The 25,771-nt window shown below is 42.9% G+C and overlaps 2 protein-coding genes and 1 long non-coding RNA gene across 5 annotated transcripts in view; 2 read left to right on the top strand and 1 right to left on the bottom strand.

Moving 5' to 3' along the window:
* smg5 (SMG5 nonsense mediated mRNA decay factor) overlaps positions 1–1,791 on the top strand; it is a 28,640-nt gene extending 26,849 nt beyond the window's left edge. The window contains exon 22 of the mRNA XM_042106540.1: positions 178–1,791. Within this exon, the coding sequence (XP_041962474.1) occupies positions 178–261 (84 nt within the window). The 3' untranslated portion in view covers positions 262–1,791. The remainder of the gene's footprint in view (positions 1–177) is intronic.
* The window catches only part of LOC121720453, a 26,977-nt gene extending 5,098 nt beyond the window's left edge, over positions 1–21,879 (bottom strand). The window contains exons 1-3 of one of the 2 annotated variants that reach the window (XR_006034549.1): positions 21,798–21,879; positions 4,371–4,378; positions 2,135–2,144 (exon numbers count right to left, since the gene is read on the bottom strand). This is a non-coding gene — a long non-coding RNA (uncharacterized LOC121720453). Of the gene's footprint in view, positions 1–2,134; positions 2,145–4,370; positions 4,379–14,585; positions 14,596–21,356; positions 21,362–21,797 lie in introns of those variants that run through there. The other variant, XR_006034550.1, reaches the window with a different exon arrangement.
* On the top strand, positions 2,893–25,771 carry paqr6 (progestin and adipoQ receptor family member VI). Of its 2 annotated transcripts, none has more exons than XM_042106542.1 (8): positions 2,893–3,036; positions 9,190–9,455; positions 15,402–15,529; positions 15,730–15,935; positions 19,428–19,554; positions 22,222–22,318; positions 22,638–22,782; positions 23,124–25,771. In XM_042106542.1, exons 2-8 carry the CDS (start codon positions 9,405–9,407, stop codon positions 23,441–23,443), a joined length of 1,074 nt encoding a protein of 357 aa, XP_041962476.1. In that variant the 5' UTR covers positions 2,893–3,036; positions 9,190–9,404; the 3' UTR covers positions 23,444–25,771. The 2 variants fall into 2 exon arrangements, with proteins under 2 accessions (XP_041962476.1, XP_041962475.1); XM_042106541.1 differs by lacking the exon at positions 2,893–3,036 and adding an exon at positions 3,722–3,878.

Genomic DNA, 25,771 nt, shown 5'->3' with positions numbered 1-25,771 from the left:
CTGAAAACCGAGTAAATCATTGTCGGAGGAACAGGGAAAGAGGAAACGGCAGACTGACTGAACAGCGAAGAAATTGGCAAAACTGCATAGGATCCCTTTAAGTTTGGTAATGAACTGTATGTGAATACTAATTCCATTTTCTTTCGTGTGTGTGTGTGTGTTGTTGCCTGGCGACAGGCTGCCATGGCAGCCGTGTCGGCAGCGGGCATGGAGCTGAAAAACGTGGTGGAGTTCTACCGCCAGTGGAAAGAGATGGGCTGAGGAAAGTTCCAGCGCGGCTACTTCGGCTGATTCACACATCCACTCCCTCTCTCTCTTTCTCTCTCTCTCTTTCTCTCTTTCTCTCTCTCGCTCTTTCTCTTCTCTCTCTCGCTCTCTCTGTCCTCATCCACTCTGTCTGTATCTGCTTCTCCGAGACAACAAGCAAACATGAAGTCCAACCCGTTGAAAGAGAGAGCATAAACGACAGCAGGTCTGAGACTGCTGCAGCGTGTGTGTGTATGGCAGAGCACAGGAATAGGGAGAACCGGAGAAGGGATTTTAGAAATAAAATAACACAAAAAGATGATCTATGTAGAGCAAACGAAAACAGACGCAGATCCCTCATCCGTCTCTCACTCCATGTGGAGTAAGATGAGGGTTTGGGGGAAGGGTGCCTAGGTTTGAGTGCCCCTGGTTCACTTGTTGTTCAAAACCCAACCAGGTCTTGCTCGTGGAGGTGGGGGCAAATATCCTACTGAGAGAGAGAGACACGCACACATACACATTCATATACACAACCCGAGGAGAAGACGTGATTTACCAATATATATAAATATATAGAGAGCGCAATGCTTATTTGGTTTTGTTTGTTTGTTTTCTTCTTCCTTATCTGAGTTTAGGAAGTTTTAGGGGAAGGGGGGGGGGGGGGGGGTTGTGACTTTAGTGTCCCCTCTTGGTGGTAGGGCAGTGGTGAAGGTGTGACTACAACCACAGTCCACCACTGCCCACCACTCTTCCCACAGGAAAGCTCTGGAACCTGTTCTCATGCTGGGCTTGTGCGCCAGACTAGGGCTCCTTTTAGCACCTGTAGAACTCATCCCAGAGGTCAAGGTGAAAGGATTTGCACGTCTGTCGGAATTGGATTCTTTTTTTTTTTTCCCTTTGTGGCTTTTTCTTTTTTGTTTTGTTTTGCTGTGTACTTTTTGTGACCAGTGACCTAATGTATTCAGTTATGTATGTATAGAGAGAAAAAGGGTAATGTAAGGAAAAAAAAACAAGAAAACAAAACAAACAAAAAAAACAAAGATGGTTGGTTTTATGCGATTTTATTTTTGTATGTTGTACTGTTTTCTGTGTCTTGTCTTTCTGTTTTTTGGACCTTTTGTAAACTGTGCCGAACACAGTAAAGGGGAAGGGTTAGCGGGAGGTTGTTCGGGTGGCTGACTCGATCATGTCTCCTTAAACGGTCTTGTGATCTGTCTGTTTCATGCTCTCACAAGAGAGGTCCTAGCTCTGTACGATGGCCGCCTCTTGATCATCCCATTGCCATCAGCTCATCAGAAACCCCAGTGCTGACAGGAGTGGAGAAAGTTGTGTTCGACTCTGTGATCCCCCCCACCCCCCCTCCCAACCCCCCTTGTTCCTCTCAGACCTACTAAACAGTAAAATCTCCATCACCTGTTTCTCCAGCATCAATCACACGCATGCCCTACATCATCATTCCCGCCATGCACAGTGCAAAAGGAAAACAAATGTATGTGTGAGTTCACGCATTCAACAATAAAAAAAAAAAAACAAGACTTCATCAGAGTTCCTTGCTGCCCGTGTCTGGTCTTTTAAGTGTCTACACTTCACTTCAGTTTTAAATGCACTGTGCATTTACGACATTTTCTGTGGTAGTCCTAAACATTGGCAAGTCTATATACTGTAAACAGAAGCAATCCAACAGACAAGTTTACCTGTCTCATGACCGCATTCAGTTTTCTACAAGTAAAATTTTCAACGCAGAAATGAATGCAGTTTTTTGCCAATTGTTAAGCTATTACTAAGGGCAACCTTTTGAGGAGCTGACATAAGTTTTAGGTCCATGAATGCAATATCTTCAAATAAAAGTTTTCAAGTCAACTTGACAGAATGGCCCCCAGTCCCATACATTATTTCAACTGGTCTCTGTTTCCAGTCCTCACTCGCCATCCAACTGCCATTCTAAGTCCAGTGGCTCGACTGATCTCGGCCCTTTGCCCAGATCTCATCTTGGCACAGTTGTCAGTGCCTTGGCGTTCTGTGCCTCTCTGCTGTCCCACTTTTGGGGGACATTTCTCACACGGCCTTGCTCCCGTGGCTCACTGAACCGTTAGCTATTAATGCGGAGGGCTGGAAAGATGTTCATCGGGCAGAAAATTGAACCAATTTTACCACTAATGGTGCAACACTCATCAGAGGAAAGGGATCAAACGTGCGTTTAGTTTTGCGTGGGGTTCATGAAGGCTTAAGAAAAAGTTCTCCGTTGGCAACTAAATTATTTTTATTAGGCTATCGACAGAATGGACACTGACTGACTACGACTGATGCTTTCTGGACATCAATGTCAGAAAATCCGAATGTTTTAGTTATTGCGTAATAGTTTAAGAAGAAGAGCGTTTCTACAGGTAGGCTAGCCTTGGCTTTGTGTTTGCGCAACATCGATGAAGAAAGCGAGCATCCATCGACCACAGTCGTAATTTCCTCTGCAGAATATTATGCGATGGCAGGTTCGCCAAGTTCATCTCTCTCCCTCTGACAATCTCCTGACTTCTGAAAACAACGTTCCTTTCTTGTTCCTATCCAATGAAAACCCCCTGCTCAGAGGGTGGGATTTAGACTTGTGGTCTACACTTTTACTCGCAAGAGAGGAAGAATGCGATAGTTAAAGCAGTAGCCCATATAGCCCCGTGATTGTTTTTTTGTTGGAGTGGGATCATCACAGTCGAATCCAGTCGACCACTAAGAAATCGATTGTGTGCCTGGCCAAGGGGACGGCAAGCGCGGATGATTTCCCTGGCATAAAGCTGAAAGGTAAGTGCCTCGAGCTGTTGTCATTTGGTTACAAATCACGTGCTCTTTTGTTTTCTTCTGCTGTCTTATGAAAATATGCAGGGATTCCGCGTTTAGACGACCACTGAAAACATCTCCGGGATGTCTCTCTCGATGCAATGTAAAGCGAGTTTAAACTGAGGTCACGAATAAAGGTTTCATTCACCAGTGGTTGTTCTAATATATTAGTGTCTTGTAAATTCGTTGTGGTTTTATGGAACGAAAACATGATAATCATATAGTAGATATCCATTGTAAATATTTTATTGAGGGAGGATTCCTTGTTTCATAATAATGATAGCCATATGAAAGTCAGTTGTTTATTTCTCTGGTCATATTGTTTTTTTTGTTTTTTTTTTGTATTTTGAATTATTTTCCTCTGTCAGTTCAAATTGTGTTATCTGTGAATAGCCATATTGTTGTCGCTGAAAAGAGCATACAGACAGAAAAGAAAAGGCATTGCATAAAAAAAAAAACATCCCTTGCGTTTCAATAAATAAACACTTGTGGGCCAAGGAACATTTTTGGACATAGCCTATAGAACTCCCATAGCTGCCGCGCGCACACATGGCTCTTGTTATTGGAGCGGCAGCAGTCCACGTGAGTAGTGATGGGGGATTGCCTCAGCACTCCACTGCAATCCACCAGTACATACTGTAACTGGAAGGGCTGGTCCTAGTATCTCGCTCAGAGGCTAAAGGGACAAGCCCTCCGGTAAATTCTGGCACACCAGACACATCGCCTTTTGCGCAACCAATCTCTCTCAGCATGTCGTCTCTCATGTTGAGGACTTCCAGGAAACATGAAGAAAGTCTCTGACCACTGTATGTAAATGCAAGTTATTTCCTTTTTTACAATGTTTTTCTTCTTCTAAACCATTTCCGAGTAGGCTATGTTAGGATATTGTAACTTGTCAACGGTGATTGCGACTGCGAGATAGTGACATTAAAAACAGAATAACTTGTAGAGGCAAGATTACTTACAGTGCATTAGAAAGTAGTACTTTGATGTCATGATGGATGATATATTGAACCTCTGCTCTCCATGGAAAGCGGAAATGAACAAAAACTGTCTTTGTACTTTGCTTTTCAACTTTCACCTCTGCAATGCTCAGACCCTGCAGAGCTGTTTTTATGAAGTTTGTGTGTTAGAGAGGGATTTTCTGTGTAGCTGCTGAGTTTTTTTTATTTATTGTTTGGCCACAATGAAATGCATGTGATTAATTTACAGACAGATGAAAGAATTTATGCCACTCCATGGCCAGTGAAAGGTACCACATAGATAGATGGGTATGAATTTTTTTTTTTTTATATGACTGTTGTTGCTGTTACAGACCATTGTTTTTTAAAGTCACAACATTATCTGGTGAATTTATGTTAATGAATGAATTGTTAGGATGACAAGGAATCATGTTTTCTCCTCTCCCAGGAAATTGGTTACTCTGACTGTTATCGGCCCACCCTAGGGCTGCATTCTATTGACAGTCCAGGGAAAATATGCCATTGTTCACTTCTATAAGAGTCATGAATTACTTTTTAATTGGATATTGCATATGAAAGTGCATTTAATACAGAAGTTTACATGTCATGTCAGCAGCATGTTTTGTCCCATTTGTAAGCCTTTAGGCAGGTCAAAAAGTGAACACCTAATAAAGTTACGAGGAGATTATCCACAAGGTTGTACTCTGTAATATTACACTCCTGCTGGCTCTAGTAAGGGATGAATAGAACCGGGAAACATTGTTGACATTACAGAGAAAATCAAATCCATTTCCTTTGGATTATGTCAACATGGAATCATAGCATTCTTTTGGTATCCTCCCTGATCAGTTGTTTAGTTGCATATTTGTTTCATATCTCTCTGCCTTTGATTGAAACCACCTTTCAAGAGCAGGGAGTTGCCTTAAACCAAACATCCAAATAAAAAGCAAATAATACGTAATCTGAATAGATTTCATATTGCTCATAGATATGGTATGTAGCTGAGGCGTGTATATCCTATAATAATTAACAGAGCTCGTTTTGGTTATATGTCTTTGTCACCCTACGTGGAGCCTGTTTTGCGTGCTCATGTATTGACATGTTTATGGGACCTGTCAAACAGGCATGTGAGACACATCTGTGTGTGGAAGAGTATAGGCTAGGCATGCTCACAGTGGTATGGAACTCTCATGTTCTCCTCACTCAGCACTCTGGACTGGTAAGGACACCTACTGTGTAGGGAGCAGCCACATGACAAGAGTCTGCATGACACAATATCTAAAAAAAAGAAGTCTGGATTTTTTTTTATTGTAGTGGATAGGAAAGCAATATGCAACATAAACAGCAGATTGGACATATACTGGGAAGATAGATGGGTGAAGTGGGCTGTGGTGGTGAGAATGATTTAGGGAGGATGAGACTCTGCACTAGTCTTAATGTAGAGTTATTTGTGAGCTGCTGGTTTGTTACAAACAAGCCATTTCACCTCGAACAGATGTTTCAGACTCGCCCACTGTTATTGAATTTGAGTCCAGATAGGCTAAATTAATTTTGGGACTGTTAAGACATGAGTCAGGACTCCAAAACAAGCCCAAGCCCATTGGAAAGGAGCCTTGTGTTATAAGTAATTGGAAAGTGATTGTCATGAGACTATTAGTCTCACCAAAAAAAAATGGCAGCCGTCCAGACACCCCAACCTGTTTAGTTTTCCACTGACCATAAGTGTTAGAATGGGGGCTATTCATTTGAAGGATGTGGAGTCTCATGATGATGAGGATGTTTTAAAGGGAGAGCTCACTCACATGTTTACCAGTTGTCCTAGGTGGAGGAGGTGGCTGGCAGGAGGCTCTGTTCGCCGTAATGAGCCCAAATTATATTTGTGTCAGAGTGTCATGGAAACGGTGATGGGAGTGGGTTGTTTTGAAAATCGTCATCGGCTCATCCAAACTTTTGCAAAATATCACAGATAAAGGTACTGCGTGGTCTCTAGCTCAGTATCGAGTGGTGTTTTCCATGGTGGCCCTAAGACAGGCTGTGGTCCGTGCAGCTGTGGGGTGTGGGAGCAGTTTTCCGCTTCTCTCACGGTGGGGCACTGGTTGACAAGCCATTGCCATCACTTCTCTTTGATGGTGGCCCTCAACAAAGCACTTAAATATGTTTTGTCAAGTGCAAATGTACTCCACCTTAAGAGGAATGTAACCTACTTGACACTTACACTCACATTCAAACAGGCCTATTTGGCATAACTTTCTGTAGCCTATCATGAAGTAAGTGAAATGCAGAAAATTCTTCATGTGATTGAACTCTTCCGTGCTGTATCATGCTGATTGGTTTTATGTGCATTTGACTGTGTGCATACACACAGAAGAATAATGGTTAACTAACCTGTAGCTTTCTCTCCCTGATTTAAAGTCTTTGCACTCACTGTCTACTGTACTGAAAACTCATATCAGTTTTCTGCAGGTGGCTGTCAGGTGTGTGATATGTGGTACAGGTAAATGTAGCTCTTGTTTATATCTCTTTATGCTGGGTGTGAGTCTATATGGACCGGTATGTCATAATGCATTTCAAAGACTTCTTGTAGTGGGGTGGCATTTGCTGAAGGAGTTTTACCCTCCTTGCTATCTAGTTGCCATGGCTTGAGCAAACTCTATCACCTCCACGGTTAAACCACACTCACTACACTGATAAGCATAATGCCTGCCGGCCAAATGCTCCTCTACTATACTCCCCAGGATTCACTGGACAAAAAAAGTGTCAGCTGTCACAAAGGGCTTTTTGTGAAGGAGTGTGTGATATTGAAATGAACCATTGTTTGCCCCTTGTGCTAGTAGGCCCTTATTTACCTGTTCAATTAAGGCTCTTCCACGGGCACAGTGGTTGTAATCCTGGCCGTTAATGTTAGTCATATGCTCTCCCCTCGCATTCCTCTCTGCAATGTGGCCGGCTCCTCTAGCGACTTTGCTCACACGCTAGAATGTCTAGGAGACGTGGGCCATTGTCCACCATTTACATCTACTTTGTGTGCGGGCAGGGCCCCACTGACATTCCAGTGTGTGTCTGCTGGTGCGTGTGTATGAGAGAGAGAGTACTGTGTGTGTGTGTGTGTATGTGTGTGTGGGTGTGTGTATATGTGTGTGTGTGTCTGTGTGTATGTGTGTGTGTGTGTGTGTGTGTGTGCCTGTGCCCTTGCTGCTCATTTTCATATGACAGTGTGTAACTGTGTAACTGTCACCCCTTGGCCCCGTTGTGTCCTCTGCCCACTCACAAAGCACACTCTGTGCCAGTAAACAGGAAAAACCTCCACAGCTGCATTTACATGTTTGTGTGTGTGTGTGTGTGTGTGTGTGTGTGTGTGTGTGTGTGTGTGTGTGTGTGTGTCTTGTCCCTCTCCATCAATCCCAGTGTAGGAACAAGAAAGTATTCCTGATAACAACAGATTGTTTAAAAGAAAAAGTGAAAATGTACTGAGAAACAAAATATTGACGCGTGGGCAATCCCATCCTCTGATACCTTTGAACAGAACAGTATTTTATTATTTATAGAGTTGTAGTGTTGGGAAACGTTCTGTTCAATATGTGAATCATGGCTCCAGTTCCTTACGTGCCCCTGCACGCCCGCATGTACTGTATGTGAGTAGAGCAGCTCCTGTACCTTACTGTTTATGCCGGACAGTTAAGTACCGCAAACGTGTCCTTTCATTTTCCAGTCATGTGAACTGTGAACTGTGTTGTTAAGCAAGTAACCATAGCTGTGTGTGAGGAGCCAGAGATAGATAGATAGATAGATAGATAGTAGTGAGTGAGCAAGCAAGAGAGGGAGCTGTGTTTTAAAGAGGACATGGCAGATAGGTTGAGAAGTCCACAGGAAAGAGGTGTCTGAAAACAATAAACTAAAGCCAATCCTCCACTCACACACACCTCACACTAGAAGGAGCCACTGCTTAGCTTAGCACAAAGTGTGAGACAAGCTGTTGTTGATAATGTTGATAATTGTTTATAACCATTATCAGCTGGCTATGACATGCAGAGGCGTCCTCAGACAGGCCTACTGTGGTCTTGGTGGGGGGGGGTAAACAGAATACCTCTGTTGGAAATCACACAGATGGTTCCCTGCGAGGCAGGCAGTGTTCTCAACATGGTACATGGTGGGCTCCGAATGCCTCAGCTCCACTGGGGCTTTTGTTTTCCGTCACCCACTGCGGGTGCAACAATACACGCCACTGTCTCCCTCTGACTCACAGTCTGGAGGGGTCGGAGGGCAGAGATGGCGGCCAACGCGCTGAGTGGAGAAAGTATTATTTATTTGTCAAGGCTGATGAACGACTCTTGCAGGGGGAGGAGGGGATATCAGATAGTTTGCAGCAAGGAATGTAACATTCTATTCGCCTCTCTGGATCGCTTGTAAGTGGGTGTAGAGCCTATGATTTTCTCATCTCTTCACACATACAGACACACAAACACTGAAAACACCTGCCACACACCCAGGCTCACAATACTATATAGATGACATATTGATAGATGAAAAATAGAAGAGACAAAACAGTGTTTCTTTTTGGGTGTAAATTACACAGTGAGAGGGAAAGGTTAGCTGCCCCTCACTGACAACATGAGCAAAAGTTTGGAAATTACTTGGTGACTTGAAACAATGTGTGTCAAGACAATGTAGTGTATGGGTCAACATAGAAACTTTATAGCCTTCTAACACAATGTCTTAATATGTTTCTATTCTGTCACAATAAGTCACATATTCAGACAATGTAGGAGTCTGAAATATAACTATTGAAATTGTAAATAAAGACCTAATACCAACCCTAATACATGTGCAGTGATGCTTAATGCAGATTATTATTACTTATTGAACAGATTATTATAGCTTATTGAGCAATGATACATAAACTTATTAGTTATGTATTAATGGTTAACATGTGTTCCCTACACTTGTTAACTATTAACACATGATACATTAACACACCATAAGAACCCCTTCAAGTGCTCCCCAAGAGAGCTGATGAAGCAGCAGTCACGTGCTGTTCAAGCAGCAGGGCTCTGAGAAGCACACTGCACGTGAGGGCAAGCTCAGCGCTGAGTTGTGAACATAGTACCAGCTCTTAACTTGACCCTTTGGGTCTACCCTCCCCCTCTCTTCTGTGCAGTGTTTCCCATCTGGCGAGGGGCCCGCGGGGCCCAGGTTTGGGTCTGGGGCCGCGGCGTCGGCGGCCTGGCGGCGAAATGGGCGGTGGACGGTGCAGACGGGCAGCAGCGGCCGGGCTTTGACTGCCCCGTGTGGTGCGTGCTGTGCCGGGGCGGCCGCGAGTGGCTGCAGGACGCCTGCCAGCGGGGGCGCGGGGCCTTCCGGCTGCCCGCAGACATGCTGAGTATCAAGCTCCCGCAGCTCTTCGACATCCACCAGGTGCCCAAGGTGAGTGCACCAAGCGCTGACACTCACACACACACACACACACAAACAGATGCACGCACACATACATGTTAAGTGTCTTTGAGTTAAAGGCGCTATAAAAATTAAATGTATTATTATTACCATGACACATAAGGCCCTTTCACACTGGCAAAATTGCCGTGATTTTATGTACAAGAATCGCCGAACAACTGTCCCTTTCACATAGACCGAGGCGAAACGGCGGGACAAAGTGTCTCGCCAAATTTACTACCAAGCCCCCTAGACATTTTGCCGAGTTTTTTGTTCCGCCACCAGTGTGAATGGGTCAAGGCGGAAAGGGGAATCTGAGCGGGCATTTCAATGCTATGTCCAGCCCACCACAGGAGATTGCAAATAAATCTAACTGATCAAAAGCAGCAATAGCAGAGACAGCACATTATGTCAATCTATAAATTCACAAAGTCTCTAGTCATTCAATGCCTGCTAGAGTTGACTGTAGCTTGGAATGCAATCCATAATAGGCTATCCTAAAATCCAGCGATAAAACAATTGCATGAACTCATGAGCGTCTGTCTGCCCTATATGTATATCCTCTGATTGTAATGCTTACAGATATCTAGGCGATATTTGTAAAATTTATTTTGTATTTGGCCTGTTATAAAATCATGTAGACTTATTGAACAATTTAAACACATTAGGAACCGCAAAGTTGGAGACATGCATAAAGACATTGCTGCAAATTTAAAACCGGATTACTCTGGAATGGCTAAATGCAGGGAAATGCTTTACACCTTTATGTTCGGTAAGGTCTGCTGTTTATTCTGATATATGGTTTGTCATGTGTGAGGGAAAGTTCGCGAAGTATTCCACCAAGATGAATGGGTAGGGAGACGGGCGCAAAAAATATGATTAAATTAAAGTTACTTTAGTAACTTTAGTTCTCGCGAACCGTTTACCACAACAACTAACCACTAACATCGTTTAAAGGCTGAGAAAAAGCTCTTTTGTGTGATACATGTGATGTCTGTGATGAATAGGCTACTTCGCAAGTAGTTTAGCAAATTTGGGTGGGACAGAAATACCTTTACAGAGCAGCAGTTCTGGCCATATCGGCTCTGGCTCACATGATGTAGCCTACTGCTTTAAATGCATTATCGCTTCACTACCCAACACGCGAACAAGAAAGAAAAGAAAAAAGAAACCAATGTGCTTATGTCGCGATTACCGATAGGCCTAGGCCTAGAGAAAAGACAGCTATGGTAACCTACCAATTAGGATTTGCTTTGCCTGCACTGCTGTTTGGTTGTCCCAAAATTTGAGACGATCCATACTCGCATTAACTAAATCTTATCAACCCGAACTGCGATGTTGAGTGACAGGATGCAATGCCTAATAATCTCACTGCCTTCGGGATAACTGCTAACAGTGCGCCTAGGCCTACTGTTAAAGGAGAATTCCGGTGTGATATTGACCTAAAGTGTATTGAAACATGATACCAAGTGTGAACGTATGTCTCATAGCCCATCTCGGCTTGTCCCCTGCACTCCAAAATCTGGCGCTAGTTAGCCGATGCTACCAACAGCTTTTTCAATAGTGGTGCTTCGGCATCGGGCTATCCATGCAAATAAATCACTGTTTTACACCCATTTACGAGGAGACTTGCCGTCCTATCATGCGCTGCAGCTTGCCTTGGTCTGCTTGTATGTATTACTGAAACCACTAATCAAACCAAAGGACAGGATGCTCTGATACAGTGTTCCAGGAAGTAGTGGTGTGAAGTTTTGCATCATTGACTCTGTCTGTAGAGCATTCTAGCAATACAGAGTGTTTAAAGTCATCAGTCAGTTGGAGTTAGGTCATGGGTAGTTGGGTGTCAACCGTTGTTTCAGGATCATTCTTTTTTTGGCAGCTGTTAATCCTGTGTATCAGGTCCACGGTCATTATGTAATAAACATACAATGTATGTTTTTTTGGATATTCTGTGTGGGTAATCTCTGATATTGCCTGTGAAACAAAGTCCCAGAACATTTATAATGGACGGCATTGTCAGAACATGTAAAAAAAAAAGAACCTATTTGATCAGAATTACGATGTGTGCTGAGGGGGCTTGAAATCTTTCCCACTGTTTGGCAGTACAAAACAAAGCATAGCGTGATGGGTAGAGGGCAGCTGTGCTGAGTGAACTTCTTGAACTCTGAAGAGAGCTGAGTGTTGCTGCTCTGTAGACTGTTGCAGTAGACTTATTATATAACACAGTGGTTCTTAAACTTTTTGTCTGGCGACACCCCCAAAAACACATGGGCCAAGTCTCGTGACCCCCTTCTCTCTAACCGGCGGAATTTGGTTTAAGAAATGTTGTGAGATGGGCATTGGAAGCAGAGGCAGAAAATGTCTTCTCTCATAGGTAGGCTATGTCAACATCAAAGGCATTATGTCAATGGCAGCAAATCATTTTCCGACCCCTCCAATATTTTTGGGGACCCCCCTGGGTGTCCCGACCCCCAGTTAACACGTGTAGCATGTGTACGAAGTGACTGCTGAATCCAAACGTCAAGAACTGACCATTGGTAGGTCCACTCTACGCGGTCAAAGGCTTTTTCCGCATCTAGAGAAAACACAGCACAGAATTCTCTAAGCGAAGGGGAGACATCAATTATGTTAGGTAAACATCACAGGCCAGTCTACCATGAACAAAACCTGTCTTGTCATAGTGAATCAGTGCATGTGTAAGTGTTTCGAGATGCTTGGAGAGTTCATTATTAATGTCACAGCACTTTAACGAAAGATGGTTGAGAGCAAATGTACATGGTACTTCATCCTTTCTCGAGTCAGTTCATTGGCCAAGATATTACCAAATGTTTTCATAAAAGCTCAAAGGTTTTTGAAGTCTTAGTGGTGATGCAGATTTATGTGGATTGGAATCACTGTTGCAACATATCCAGCAACAGACCATTCTTTGAAAAACTGCTTTCTCAGTAGAAGTTGCAGACTTGCAAAACTGAGGCAAGCAGCTAAGGCTCACATACTTTGCCGTGTAATGCATGTTCAACAGTCTAACCTTACTTTCCCTATTTCTCAAGGGATTTTGTGCTTGTGGGACTAAGCTGCCTATTAATGGCCAATTGCCTTCAGGAAATGTAATCAAATACACCCACTGCCTTTCCCTTGACCTTGTATATAAAAAGTAAATATAAGCAAATATAAACATAACTTAAAGGAGAAGTTCGGTGTGATATTGACCCAAAGTGTGTTGAAACATGACATTTAAAACGAGACATTGAAAACTTTGAAAAAGCACTGGTAGTTTATTTACAAGACGATTTATACAGACAGTACCTTTAGGAAGTTTAGCGTTCGCTGCCATCTTGAATTTAGTCACGATAAGTCGAGCGACGAGTACGAATGAACAGGTATGATAAGGGAGCAGATTCCAAAAACAATTCCGTGGAAATGCATGGATTCCAGTTGCTTCCAGTAGCAGCAACTGGAATCCATGCATTTCCATGGAACTATTTTGTTCTGTATAAATCGTCTTGTAAATAAACTACCAGTGTTTTTTTGAAAGTTCTCAATGTCTCGTTTTAAATGTCAGGGCCCTCGGAAGTCTACCAATGAAGTGTGGAGCTACTTTGAGCCTCGTAAATGGTGTAAAACAGTGATTTATTTGCATGGCTAGGCCGATGCCCGAGTCACCCCCATTGAAAACCTGTTGGTAGCATCGGAGTGCAGGGGACAAGGCGAGATGAGCTATGAGACAAAAGTTCACACTCGGTATCATGTTTCAACACACTTTTGGTCAGTGTTCCCCAAACTTTTTCTTCCGAGGGCCAGCTCACTATGCCTGGCTCTAAGAGAGGGCCAGAGATTCGGAGTATATAAGTAAACATAAATAGCTTAGTGCTGTGAACAACAGCAGTCTACCTTAGTTGAATATTCCATTACATTTAATCATAGGCTACTGCAATTTAATACCATTATTAGTTGTGTTTATATTGCCATCATGCCATATCAGTGTAAAATGTAGCTCAAATGAAATAATACTAATAAAAAGACTTTAACAGTCCCAAAAGTGTATTTTATCCAAAATGTGTGAACTCTGAACTCTGTGTATTTGCATACACAGCTCAAGTTGTGAACAAGCAATATCCTACAAATAATTTGAAGTTCTCAAACTATGAGAGTTTTATGAAGTGCAGGCAAAAACATCTGAAATGACCACTTTCACTCACCTGATGAGAACTTGTGAATTTGTATGAACATTTGAACGAGTGAATAAAAAATAGAAATAATTATCCCAGAAAGTCCCAGAAATATGACTTGACTTAGTTAGTTATTAAAAATTAATTGATACACTTCTAGAATACTTTGAGCACTAATGCAGTCAGCCTCTTGCATTGTTTGCAGGTAGGCCTACGTTTCATTCCGTTTTCGATGGCAAACGCAAAACAGCGCCAAAACAACCACCAGTGGACAAAAAGAGTATTACATGTGTACTGTTAAGACTCGCCATAGAGAATGAATGGGGGAAATTACGGAGGTTATAGTTTGACGATGTCGTACTCCCATGCGGGCCAGATGCTATATACCGCGGACATATTTTGGGGGGCCACCCAAAATGAGGTGGCGGGCCGTATCCGGCCCGCGGGCCGTAGTTTGGGGACCACTGCTTTAGGTCAATATCACACCGAACTTTCCTTTAAAGGAGAATTCCGGTGTGATATTGACCTAAAGTGTATTGAAACATGATACCGAGTGTGAACGTGTGTCTCATAGCCCATCTCGGCTTGTCCCCTGCACTCCAAAATTTGGCGCTAGTTAGCCGATGCTACCAACAGCTTTTTCAATAGTGGTGCTTCGGCATCGGGCTAGCCATGCAAATAAATCACTGTTTTACACCCATTTACGAGGCTCAATGTATCTCCACACTTCATTGGTAGACTTCCGACGGCCCTGACATTTAAAACGAGACATTGAAAACTTTGAAAAAGCACTGGTAGTTTACTTACAAGACGATTTATACAGACAGTATCTTCATGAAGTTTAGCGTTTGCAGCCATCTTGAATTTAGTCACGATAAGTCGAGCAACGAGTAAGAATTAACAGGTATGATAAGGGATCAGATTCCAAAAATAATTCAGTGGAAATGCATGGATTCCAATTTCTTCCAGTAGCAGCAACTGGAATCCATGCATTTACACTGAAAAACTAGCGCCAGATTTTGGAGTGCAGGGGACAAGCCGAGATGGGCTATGAGACATACGTTCACACTCGGTATCATGTTTCAATACACTTTAGGTCAATATCACACCGGAATTCTCCTTTAAAGTAAATAAAGTAAGTAGCCTGGCGGGCCATCCTATATCATTGAAATGTATAGTCTGGAATCGAGCCATTCACCTCGCTTAATCCAAGGGTCGGGCAGAGAATTGTCTTTCAAACTGCCTAGGCATGCAATAGGCCAGCGCTACGGCCATATCCGTATCCGGTCGGCAAAACGGCAAATACATCCTTCTTCGAAAGGAATGACTTAAGTGCATTGTGTTGCTCAACTTTCAAAGAAAAGCAACTCCTCCAAAGTTGACGCCAACGCCGATTCAAACAACCGCTCTTCGTTTGCCATAGCCACCTTTATTGTTGTTCACAGTCGCAGGACTGTCGTTATCCTGTTAAGCCCGCCTTAAGACTCTCTAACAAAATAGAGCGCTGTGATTGAATAACATCCAGGGTGTTAGCCAATAGAAATTCCTATGGTTTGCTACTAGACGTACAGGCTGAGCAAATTCATTTGCCGCCGCTAGGGTGCGTCTAGATTTCTAGGCTATAAAGTAAGCAGATATATATTAAATCTGAATATCCCCCAGTATTTATGGTTTCCTCCTCATAGTAGCTTGAATGTTATTCTTCTTTGTGAGTTGTTTTGGATAAAAGTGTCTGCTAAATGAAAATGTAAATGTACATGGCACACAGGTATTCAGGGAGGATGGCATCATCTCCGGGTACCGGCACCCGAGAAGCTCTGCCCTGGACTGCATCCTCAGCAGCTTCCAGATGACCAATGAGACGGTCAATATCTGGACCCACTTCCTGCCGACCTGGTGGGTCTAGGTGTCATATTGTTCTGTGGCCATAGTACCAAAATACTAAAGAAAGCTCTTTTTTTTCCATTTGATTCACATGCAAGCATTATTATTATTATTATATAGTTGTAGTCGATAATTGTTTGATAATTGATCAATTGTAGTAGATCGGGCTGCTAGCGATATTAGACTAACTCAACTTCCTGGTGTTCTTGCAGGTACTTCCTGTGGCGGTTCAGCATCCTGTGCTCCACCCTGAACTTCCTGTCAGAGAGCTACACCTGGCCCCTGCTGGTGTACATGCTGCTCATCTGCGTGTACCCCTTCACCTCCAGCTGCGCCCACACTTTCAGCACCATGTCGCCAGAGGCCCGTCACATCTGCTACTTCTTCGACTACGGCGCCCTCAGCCTCTACAGCCTAGGTAGGGGGCTAACCTCTGACCTCTTCCGTTCAGCTTCTGAAGCCTAGGTAGGGGGCTAACCTCTGACCTCTTCCATTCAGCTTCTGAAGCCTAGGTAGGGGGCTAACCACTGACCTCTTGTGTTCAGCCTCTACAGGCTAGGTACGGGGCTACAGACCTTGTCTGTTCAGCCTCTACAGCCTAGGTGGAGACCTCCTTGGAAATCTAAGGTGCTGCTGGAAGTGTTTGTGGGTGGCTAGTGGTACAGTAGTGTTGATGGGTGGCTAGTGGTGGTGTTGATGAATGGCTAGTGGTGGTGTTGATGAATGGCTAGTGGTGGCGTTGATGGGTGGCTAGTGGTACAGTAGTGTTGATGGGTGGCTAGTGGTACAGTAGTGTTGATGGGTGGCTAGTGGTGGTGTTGATGGGTGGCTAGTGATGGCGTTGATGGGTGGCTAGTGGTACAGTAGTGTTGATGGGTGGCTAGTCGTGGTGTTGATGGGTGGCTAGTGATGGCGTTGATGGGTGGCTAGTGGTACAGTAGTGTTGATGGGTGGCTAGTGGTGGTGTTGATGGGTGGCTAGTGATGGTGTGGATGGGTGGCTAGTGGTACAGTGGTGTGGATGGGTGGCTAGTGGTGGTGTGGATGGGTGGCTAGTGGTGGTGTTGGTGGGTGGCTAGTGGTGTTGTTGATGGGTGGCTAGTGGTGGTGTTGATGGGTGGCTAGTGGTACAGTAGTGTTGATGGGTGGCTAGTGGTGTTGTTGATGGGTGGCTAGTGGTGGTGTTGATGGGTGGCCAGCAGATGGCCTCTTGTGCTCTGCTTCTGTTTGCCGTCCTGTACCGTTCGCTCCTTTCAGGAACAAATGGCAGAGTTTGATGCATACTGGCTGCATGTATGCCACAGTTGTAGTAGCTTAGTGGTTAATAAGCTGTGCTAGCATGCAGTAGCCTGAAAAGTTGAGGGTTCAATTCCTGGTTTCCACCATTGTGCCCTTGAGCAAGGCACATAACCCCAAGTTGCTCCGGGAACAATGGCCTTGTAAAATAATTGACATATGTAAGTCGCTTATACCCTGTCTGTCTGATCAACTACATTACTGAGGGATTGAAATGCTCCCCCTAGTTGTCATTAACCACAACTGTTTTCATATACAGTAGTAGTCAGAATGAAATTCACTGCTGTGACGTTTCTGATGTGAGGTTGAATGAAAACATCATAACATTTAATGTTTTCTGGGCAGTAAAAAGGATGTTGCGTGAGCAGCAGTATTTCTGAGCACTGAAAGATGCTAAGCTGCTACTTTTGGAAACTGTAAGCCACCTTCTGGAAACTGTCTGGATTTGACTGTGGAAACCCAAGTCCTGTCATGGCTTCTGTATAAGTATAGTATATATACTAACCCGGAGCAGTGAGCTGCCTGCTACAGCATCGCTCGGCCGTGGATGTGGGCATGGGAGAGCAGTGCAGCCTACATTTTTCCTACTGGTCGGGGATCGAACCGGCAACCCTTCAGTTACAAGCCCGAAGCCCTAACCAGTAGGCCACGGCTGTCCCACTTTAAAAAAATAATAATAAATAAATAGATAAATAAAAAATATCTGCCCGCTAACACTGCTGACCTGGACACGGGTCTTCAGAAGAAGAAGTGGAGCCGAGGGGGAACAGTGAGGGTATTGTGCTCCGGCCCCGGCTTCAAAGTGGAGGAAGCCAGTGGCTCTAAAGGAGGAGGAAACTGGGAAAGTTCATAGGATTAGAGAGGTAAAAGTCTGGGTGTCTTTGAACATTGTTTGGACGATCGACATCAGTGGCCTGGAGTCTCCACTACAGCACAGCTCACAAGGAGCTCCACTTTGATCTCTGTACACCGCTCTCTGCACACTCGCACGTAGGCTTAGCCGTAATGCCCAGGTTCAAGACCTGATAAGATTGTGCCAGAGAGGGTTAAAGTGGAGTAATCAAGGATCTTTGATTGTGCTCATTCACTCAGTTTTGTATGCAGTGCAATGCAGTGCAATGATGAAGAAATGGCTAAGTAGCTGACTGAGCAGGCCATGTGTGCTATCCCAGGTTCACACTAATGTGTTAATGCCACTGTGTTACAAAACTTATCATTGATCTCTGCTGGATAAATCAGTGGGCACCATTACTGTAGGAACTGAATCCTCTCATCAACAAGAGATCATTTAAACTGATGCATCCGAATGCAGGAGGAGTTTATTGCATGTTAAATAAGATAACAGGCCTAATAATTTAAAATCACTGCACGTCACGATTCAGACCTTTATATCCTGTTCATGTTTTTCATGTTCTGTTTGATTGTCTTTTGTGTGTGCCATGTTTCCCTGTTGTCCAGCCTGTGTTATGACCTGTTTTCTGTTGATTGAGTTGAGTCCTGCACACTTGGCTCTTTGGCGTTGCGGTCAAGTTGCAGGATTGTGATCCCGGAGACCCGGCTCTGAGGCTGGGTGGGGTCACTATTCCCTCCCTTCGCAACGTATAGCTTTTGTTCATCGCTGCCAAGTCAAGTGTTTAATTTTGGACTTAGAATTTTGAATAGTAATATTTATTTTGATTTGGATTGTTGTTAAAGTTGAATTCTGGATTTCGCTGTGCTTGACCAGTTTTCATGGCCAGTAATTTCCCTGTCGTCTCGCTTGGTTCAGCACAAATTGCTCATGCCCTTGATCGGTCCTGTTAAAGTATTCATAGACTTTTGCTGCAAATCTGTTTGGCCTTATGGTTCAAAGCTCTCTCCAAGCTTGTGTGTGTTTCTAGCTTTTTTTGACTAAACTCTATTTCAGCAAGCTCTGGAATTCCTTTATTAAAATACTTTTGACTTCATCCCTGACCCTCTATTGCATTTGGGGCCTAACCTCCAGCAGCAGCCTCAGGCTGTGACGGTGTGTCGACACCTGTTTGAACACACCGACAACAGGCTTTCATCAAATGAAAACAGTTTGTGGGAAATGAGTTGTAATGTAACACACTGGGTGGGAGTAGCATATAGACCTGGGACTATAAGATTAGTGGTAACTTGAATTTATATTATATGATTTACAGTATATGACATTCAGTACTGGAAGTTACACACTGAAGGTGTGTGTGCTGAATCTGTGAGGGACCACCAACGATGTAGGTCTCTGGCAGATCAGTGTCATTATCCCACAGTGAGTCTGCTTAACTCTGAAACCCCTTTATTGGTAACAAGGCACTCCTGCACTGTAATCTGTAATACCACCACAAAAGCTAGTCAGCGACTGCCAAACATTTAGGCCTGCTTTGTACCAAACGCCTAAAGCCCCATCCAGGAATTGTCATTCATCTGAACATAGCTTTCCCTCTTGCTTCGGCTTTTCTTTCCATTCAATCTGCTCAGTTCAATCTGCAACATGAAGTTTCATCATGATCAATGCAAATGCATAGCAGTGGAGTGTTTATTATTAACAATCATGCAGCATATGTGTGGTATTTATAGTTATTTATTTTTAATTTGTTTTTATTGTTCTTTAGGTTGTGCCATCACCTATGGGTCATACGTGATGCCTGATTGCTGGGTCAACAGCTGGCTGCACCAGCATTTCGTCCCCATCGCCATTGGCAACACACTCTTCTGCACAAGCATGTCATGCTACTCCAGGTAAGAGCCTCTTCGACCAATCACTAGCCAACATCAATGGCACTCGTATGCATGAGTTGACATCTTCAGAGTGACAGTTTTTTATTTCAATTGATGCCCTAAACACCATAGTAAAGGTCCATGAAAATCCAGTTGGTGGAAGTTAAAATGAGGGTTGTTTTTATCCATTATCCTTATGCAGATACTGACATAACTAGACATAACATAATTAGAATGTTGTCTAAAAAATATCTGACCCCATCCAGAGCCCTACCAAACATGGAATTTTAGAATCTTGCACGTCTATCAAAGCTACAGAGAGAAATTATGAACTTTACTTTGTTATTTCAATTAACACTTCAGTCCAGCAGATGGTGGTAATGCACTCCGTACTGCATTCCTTTTGTAAACTACCAAAAAAAAGCTCACAGAAAAAGAAGAAGGGTTTCGCTGGCCTGCCAGAGTTAAGATTATACATGACGGAGCAAGTTCGTCGTAGTTCATGTCTATGGCCACGAAATGGGGATTGAGTCCTGTCAGCATAAAGAGGCATGTTGCTTACGAATTGATGAGCGTACGGCCGGCCAACAGCAGCAGAATAAATAAGAGGCGTACACCTGATATAAGGTCGATTTTCTCCAGACTGGAATGCTCAAAAATGCTACAAATGTACCTGAAATGGTCAGAAGGGTTTGAGGATCATGAAAACATGCCCAAAATTCACATTCCTAACTCTATAGAACCAAGATCTTAGTATATGTGGTGAAATTCTGAGTTATGGCCATAAACTTCAATGGAACAATCGCTGCTTCTGCTCTGCATAAAGGGGGATTTTGACCCCCCCCTCGTGCGATCCGGGTTCCCTGAAGTGGCACCTGATGAAATATCTTGCTCCGCCATGTATAATCTTTGGCCAGAGCAACCTTTTTTTGGCAGTTTGCAAACGGAGTGCATTACCACCATCTGCTGGACTGAAGTGTGATGGCAAGTGTACCCTGTAGCCTCGTTCTGACCGCTGGGTGAATAAGGCTAATTAAGCCCAAATGTAACCCACATTGTGACAAAAGTGAAAGTATAGCAAAATTATTCCAAAAATTGCCCATCAAATCAACAAATGTCTCTATGGGAAAGTGTAAGCTAGCTTATGGTCAATTGTTGAAGGCCTGATATAGTTCACTTGACCACACAAAAAGGATCAATCATGAAAATAGTAATATTTGCATGACCAGCAAGCCTCTGCTAAATATAGCTAAACTTTAACTTAAACTAGCCTGGTCCACACTTCAGTAGATCACTCACTACACACTGATACTGGAGATGTGCCTAAGTGAGAAAGAGCAGGCATTTCCAACTGCATCCAAGGGTTAGCATATCCCTCTGTTGTATATCAACAAAAACTGACCTAATCACTTTCAAATATCCCATTTGCGATACTACCTCAGAGATGTAGCCTATCTGTATTGTCACTAGACTCATGCACACACAATCATGCATGCTCTCACACATGCACACAGAGAGAGAGAGAGAGAGAGAGAGAGAGAGAGAGAGAGAGATGTGAGTAGCTAGAGTAGGGGATGAAGAGAAATTGAGAAGTGGGATTTTTTTTTCTGCAAAGACTCATGCAGGACTTGTTTTGTATCATTTGGTTTAAAAATGTTCTAATTTGTGAACATTGTTAACCGTCACAAACCCAGCCAAACCAACTCCACTCCAACTCCAAAACCAACTTTTCAGTTTTTACAATATCAAGACGGGCCACTGCAGCGTGGAGCCAATTCAATTCAAAGAAACAATTTATTTGCAGTACCTGCCATTCAAAGCACTTTTGCTGACTCCTGCATTCTCCAGCCATCTCAGATAGTTATTTACCATCAATAGCATTCTGTCTACTTACAATCACAGCATAGCATGAGGTCAAAGTTCTCTTTCATTCTTTGTCATGTTCCTGTAATTTGATACTTGGACAATGACAGTTATTAGTGCCACTTGGTGGCACTCACAAAAACATCCCGGAGGCCATAGCCAAGCCCCCATGGGGCGTCCTCGGTTTTTGGACTTCAGTGTTTACAAAACTCTGCATACGGCCCCGGTTGCCTCAGCATTTTTATATTGTTTTTTTTATCTGAAAATGTTCAGGGCTCTTAACTTCACAAGTTTCCTGCTTTTATGGAAAAAATGTACCTAATTTTCACATATCACGTCACGTGTACTGTATGTTCAGTAAAACTTCCAAAGGTACAGTTTTGGGCCTTTGACCTATTGACAATGTTCCACCACTTGGATTTTCATGGACTTTTGGTATGTGATATGGAAAGGTTTCATGAACTGAGTACAACAAAAATTATTTCTGTTGCAATTTTTGGGTTGGCTGACATTTACTCACAGATTGCCTAGCCCTAGACTATTAGTTTGTTGTATTTACACCCAAATAAGCATGGCAACGTAATGTCATTTTCAAAAGGTTTACCTAAAGAGCTTAATGTTAAGCAGGTCTCATTATTGTTGTTGGGGTGAAACAATTATGTAATAATAAATCCCATTCACATGGATTTCCTGGGATTCTCTGACCATGCCCTAAAAAGATTCCTTGCAGTGCTGACAAGAGTGGGAAAAAAGACCTCCACACACAGGCTTGAGGAGGAATGAATTATTGAGGTCATGTGAACTCTTTGCCCTAATTTTTTATAGGTTCCTGGAACTGCAGTTCCCACGCAAAAGTAAAATCTTGCGAACGGGGGCTTTTGTGTTTCCATTTCTCTTTGACAACATTCCATTGTTCTACAGAGTGAGTATTATACCATAACACAATCTAAGATGCTGTTTGTTAATTGTACAGTACATGTATATGTTCCAATATACATGGAAGAAACATGAGTTGTTAAAAATAAAATAAAATTGTATGGAGTCAAAGCATAGTATGTACTGTAGATACAATGTAGATATTACCATAATGAATTTAGATGTTATGTTTCATGGTTATTATTGCCGTAATGTACTGTACAACTGACTTCACTTCAGTTCAACATGGACATTAACAAAAGTCTTCCTGTGTGTGTGTGTGTGTGTGTGTGTGTGTGTGTGTGTGTGCGCGCGTATGTATGTAGCTGTTGCTCTGCTGTGGAGGTGGGTGCACTCACACTGACGCTTTGTCCAGCCACTGTTACCACCTCCTCTTCGCCTTCCTCACCTGCTTCCTGTTTGCGTCTCACCTGCCTGAGAGGCTGGCCCCTGGCCGCTTTGACTACTTCGGTACGTTTACCCATAGACATTTTTATATATACATAGGTTTACCAATGGTGGTCTGTCGCCATCCCCAAATGTCCAATATTAATGTTCATTGCAAATTCTAGAATATTAAGCTATTGTTTGTCACCAGCGTGGGTGCTCTCGAGGGCTCAGTGTCTTGGATTCTGTCTTGTGCCTTGCAAACAGTTGCAGGAGGCCATAACACTGCTTTACACTATTACAATTTAATTAGTATAAAAGAATTGCCCCAAATCTAGTAAATTTGTATGAATAAAATACAAAATAATTAATAAAAAAATGAATCTAAAAATGTAACAAAATCTCCATCCTGGTCCTCCTGGCAGGCCACAGTCACCAGCTGTTCCACATCTGCGCCGTGGTGGGCACCCACTTCCAGATGGAGGCCGTGCTGGCCGACATGGCGTCCCGCCGAGGGTGGCTCATCTCCCAGGCGTCCGTGCCCTCCTTCCTGGGCACCGTGGGCGCGCTGGCCCTGGGCCTCCTGCTCAACCTGTGCATCATCGGCCTGTTCAGCGCCAGTCTGCTACGGGCGCCGCACCTGAGCACCCAAAGTGCCGCCGCTGTCGCAGCTGCCTCTGCCTCTGCCCGCCACTCCAGCCCGGGTGTCTCTCAGCAAGCCTCTGCTGAGCTCAAGGAGGAGTAAGGAACTCAGCATAGCTGGCAGAAGGGTGTTTTGGTCTAGTGCTAAACCATGGTGTGTGCTAATTTGAAGAAGCACAGGTCAGTTGACCTGTTCTTTTGATGGACACATCCATTAGTGAGTGTTTAAAAATATAATGCGTCAAGAAGTCATTTTCAAGAATGTATTTTATAGTACCCTACCCTTAACATTTTGTTGTGTTTATCAGTTAATTTCTTTTCATTTGTTCAGATTAGTTGTCACAATTTTGGACTAAGTGTTTACAATTAACATTTTAAAATAGCTGAAAACCCAGATACTGATTTTTTTCAGGTCTATGTAAACTTTTCATTGTCCCATGGTGACATAACAGAGAAGCTTTTAAAAGACTCTGGGTTGCATGAAGCCATTTTGTATTAACATCACCCCAAAGTGCCTTAAAGAGAGCTAGATTGTTTACAGTGCTAGAAGTAACTGTAGATGGCAGTAGGCTACAACAAAACTAAACCGAACTCATAATTCGTAACTCAACTGGAAATGTATCAGTAGACTGATTCAGGGATTTCATACTCATCTATATTTAGTTTTACATTAACATAATTTAGTATTTAAAACATACATACATTCTGAAAAGCCAATTATATTAGTTTGTATATGTTTTAATTATAAAATGATAAAAGATTCGGACGAATGCATTTGAACTAACACATAGTATAAGCATGTGTCTGATTTAGAGTCCTCATGTCATGTTCTAGGGACACTCTCGTTCACTCTCATATCATAGGAGTAGAAACTGTCTCGCAAGAGAAGACAGTCATTTGAACTTAGTCCAATAGTGTGCTGATGCCATAATTTACAGGCTTGCCACACAGTGTTCCGTCTTAGTTGGGCCCAGCCCCAACCAGCTCTCCCAGTTTCAGTATAGTCTTTCTGATGAGTTGATCATTTACATCCACTAACTTGAAAAACATTTGTGTTTTTTTGTTTTAAAAAAAAAGAAACATTTATCACCTAATCCTCATTGTTCTATTTGTTAATGTATGGGTATGCAGATAATGTCACAGGTGCCCTGTCTGAGCTTCGGATGTTGTGCCATTGATATGGATAGATGTTCAATGTTTTGCCTGTTTTCTTTGACCAGCACTCAACTGAAAAGAGTTTTATCAGCTCTGTCCTACCTATGGTGTGAATGTCTCCTGCATCCTTAGTGGAGGTGTTTAGGCACTGTAGTATTGTGGTGTTCATTGCAGGTTTATGGCATACAATACTAGTTTTATGTTTACAATTACCAGTAAAACCTTTATTGGGGTGGGGGGTGTAATAGCGCAGTTTGTATTTATTCCTGATTATGTATTTACTGTCATCCTGCGCATGGGGAAGCATTTGATATTTGATATTTCATTATTGTGAGGTTTGCCTGTCGTATGTGGTCCACATCTTACTGTATATGCCAGAGCACTTAAGTACTCATTAAAACAGTCAAGAGTAATACCGCACATGAAGAATTCACTAATTGCCATGTAATTTGAAACACTTTATATGCATATGTTTTATAAACATTTCCTTCTGGCTATTTCATTTAATTCGCAGAACCTTTTCTAACCAGATTAAAGATGTAAAGATGGCATTGCTTGTAAGACAAGAGAGTCTAACAACTATATGATCTTTATGGCTAAGTAAGTGATTGCAAGGTATGTGGGGGATAGGTTCTGTGATTTAAGTTCACCAAAAGATATCTATACAGTAGCCATAGTTTGTCAGGTGTACTCCATTCCTGACTCCCTCTGCAGTTAGCATAGAGGCACACATCTGTCAGGCACTGTTGGATTGGAAGCTGGTGGGGTATGTGGGGACAATATATATGAAGCAGGGTCTTTTTGATTTGTTATACAAGAAATAGGTCAAAGTGGGATGAATGGTTAACCTGATGCAATGTCATTATTATATGTCATTTTTCATTTGTCTATCCTGTTGCATGGAGAAAATCTACTTTGGTTATAAAAGGGCCCTCGTTTTGTTAAATTGAAAGAAAAGAACCTATAGGCTTTTGATAGGCTATACTGGACTGTCACAACAGCACCACGAGACACTAAAATAAATTACAATGTCTTCGTTATAGCCTAATTATAGGCTACTTCTTTAAGGTTCTGTCCACAAGCTTTGTCCTCAAAAGGAACAATGGTATGGGTGTTACTGGTTTAGAATCAGGTCCAGCATTTTGTATTGATCAGTATATGCTACCCCACGCATGTCAGTTGTTTATTTTTTTGTCTGTAGGACTAAAATTGTTAACAAATTCTTGAGTGTGTAATCACCTTTTAATACATTTTAATACAAAAAAGACTTACCCTT

The sequence above is a fragment of the Alosa sapidissima genome, chromosome 10 (assembly GCF_018492685.1).
Source record: "Alosa sapidissima isolate fAloSap1 chromosome 10, fAloSap1.pri, whole genome shotgun sequence".
Lineage (NCBI taxonomy): Eukaryota > Metazoa > Chordata > Actinopteri > Clupeiformes > Clupeidae > Alosa > Alosa sapidissima.
Note: the sequence above shows the minus strand (reverse complement) of the source record. Positions and strands in the feature narration are given on the sequence as shown.

Bases quoted from the DNA above. Each gene is read 5' to 3' on its own strand.
- paqr6 (XM_042106541.1), top strand. From the start codon at position 3,857: ATGAAGAAAGTCTCTGACCACT. The intron at 19,555-22,221 runs GTAAGAGCCTCT...AATTTTTTATAG, and splicing joins AGCATGTCATGCTACTCCAG to GTTCCTGGAACTGCAGTTCC. The intron at 22,783-23,123 runs GTACGTTTACCC...TCCTCCTGGCAG, and splicing joins TGGCCGCTTTGACTACTTCG to GCCACAGTCACCAGCTGTTC.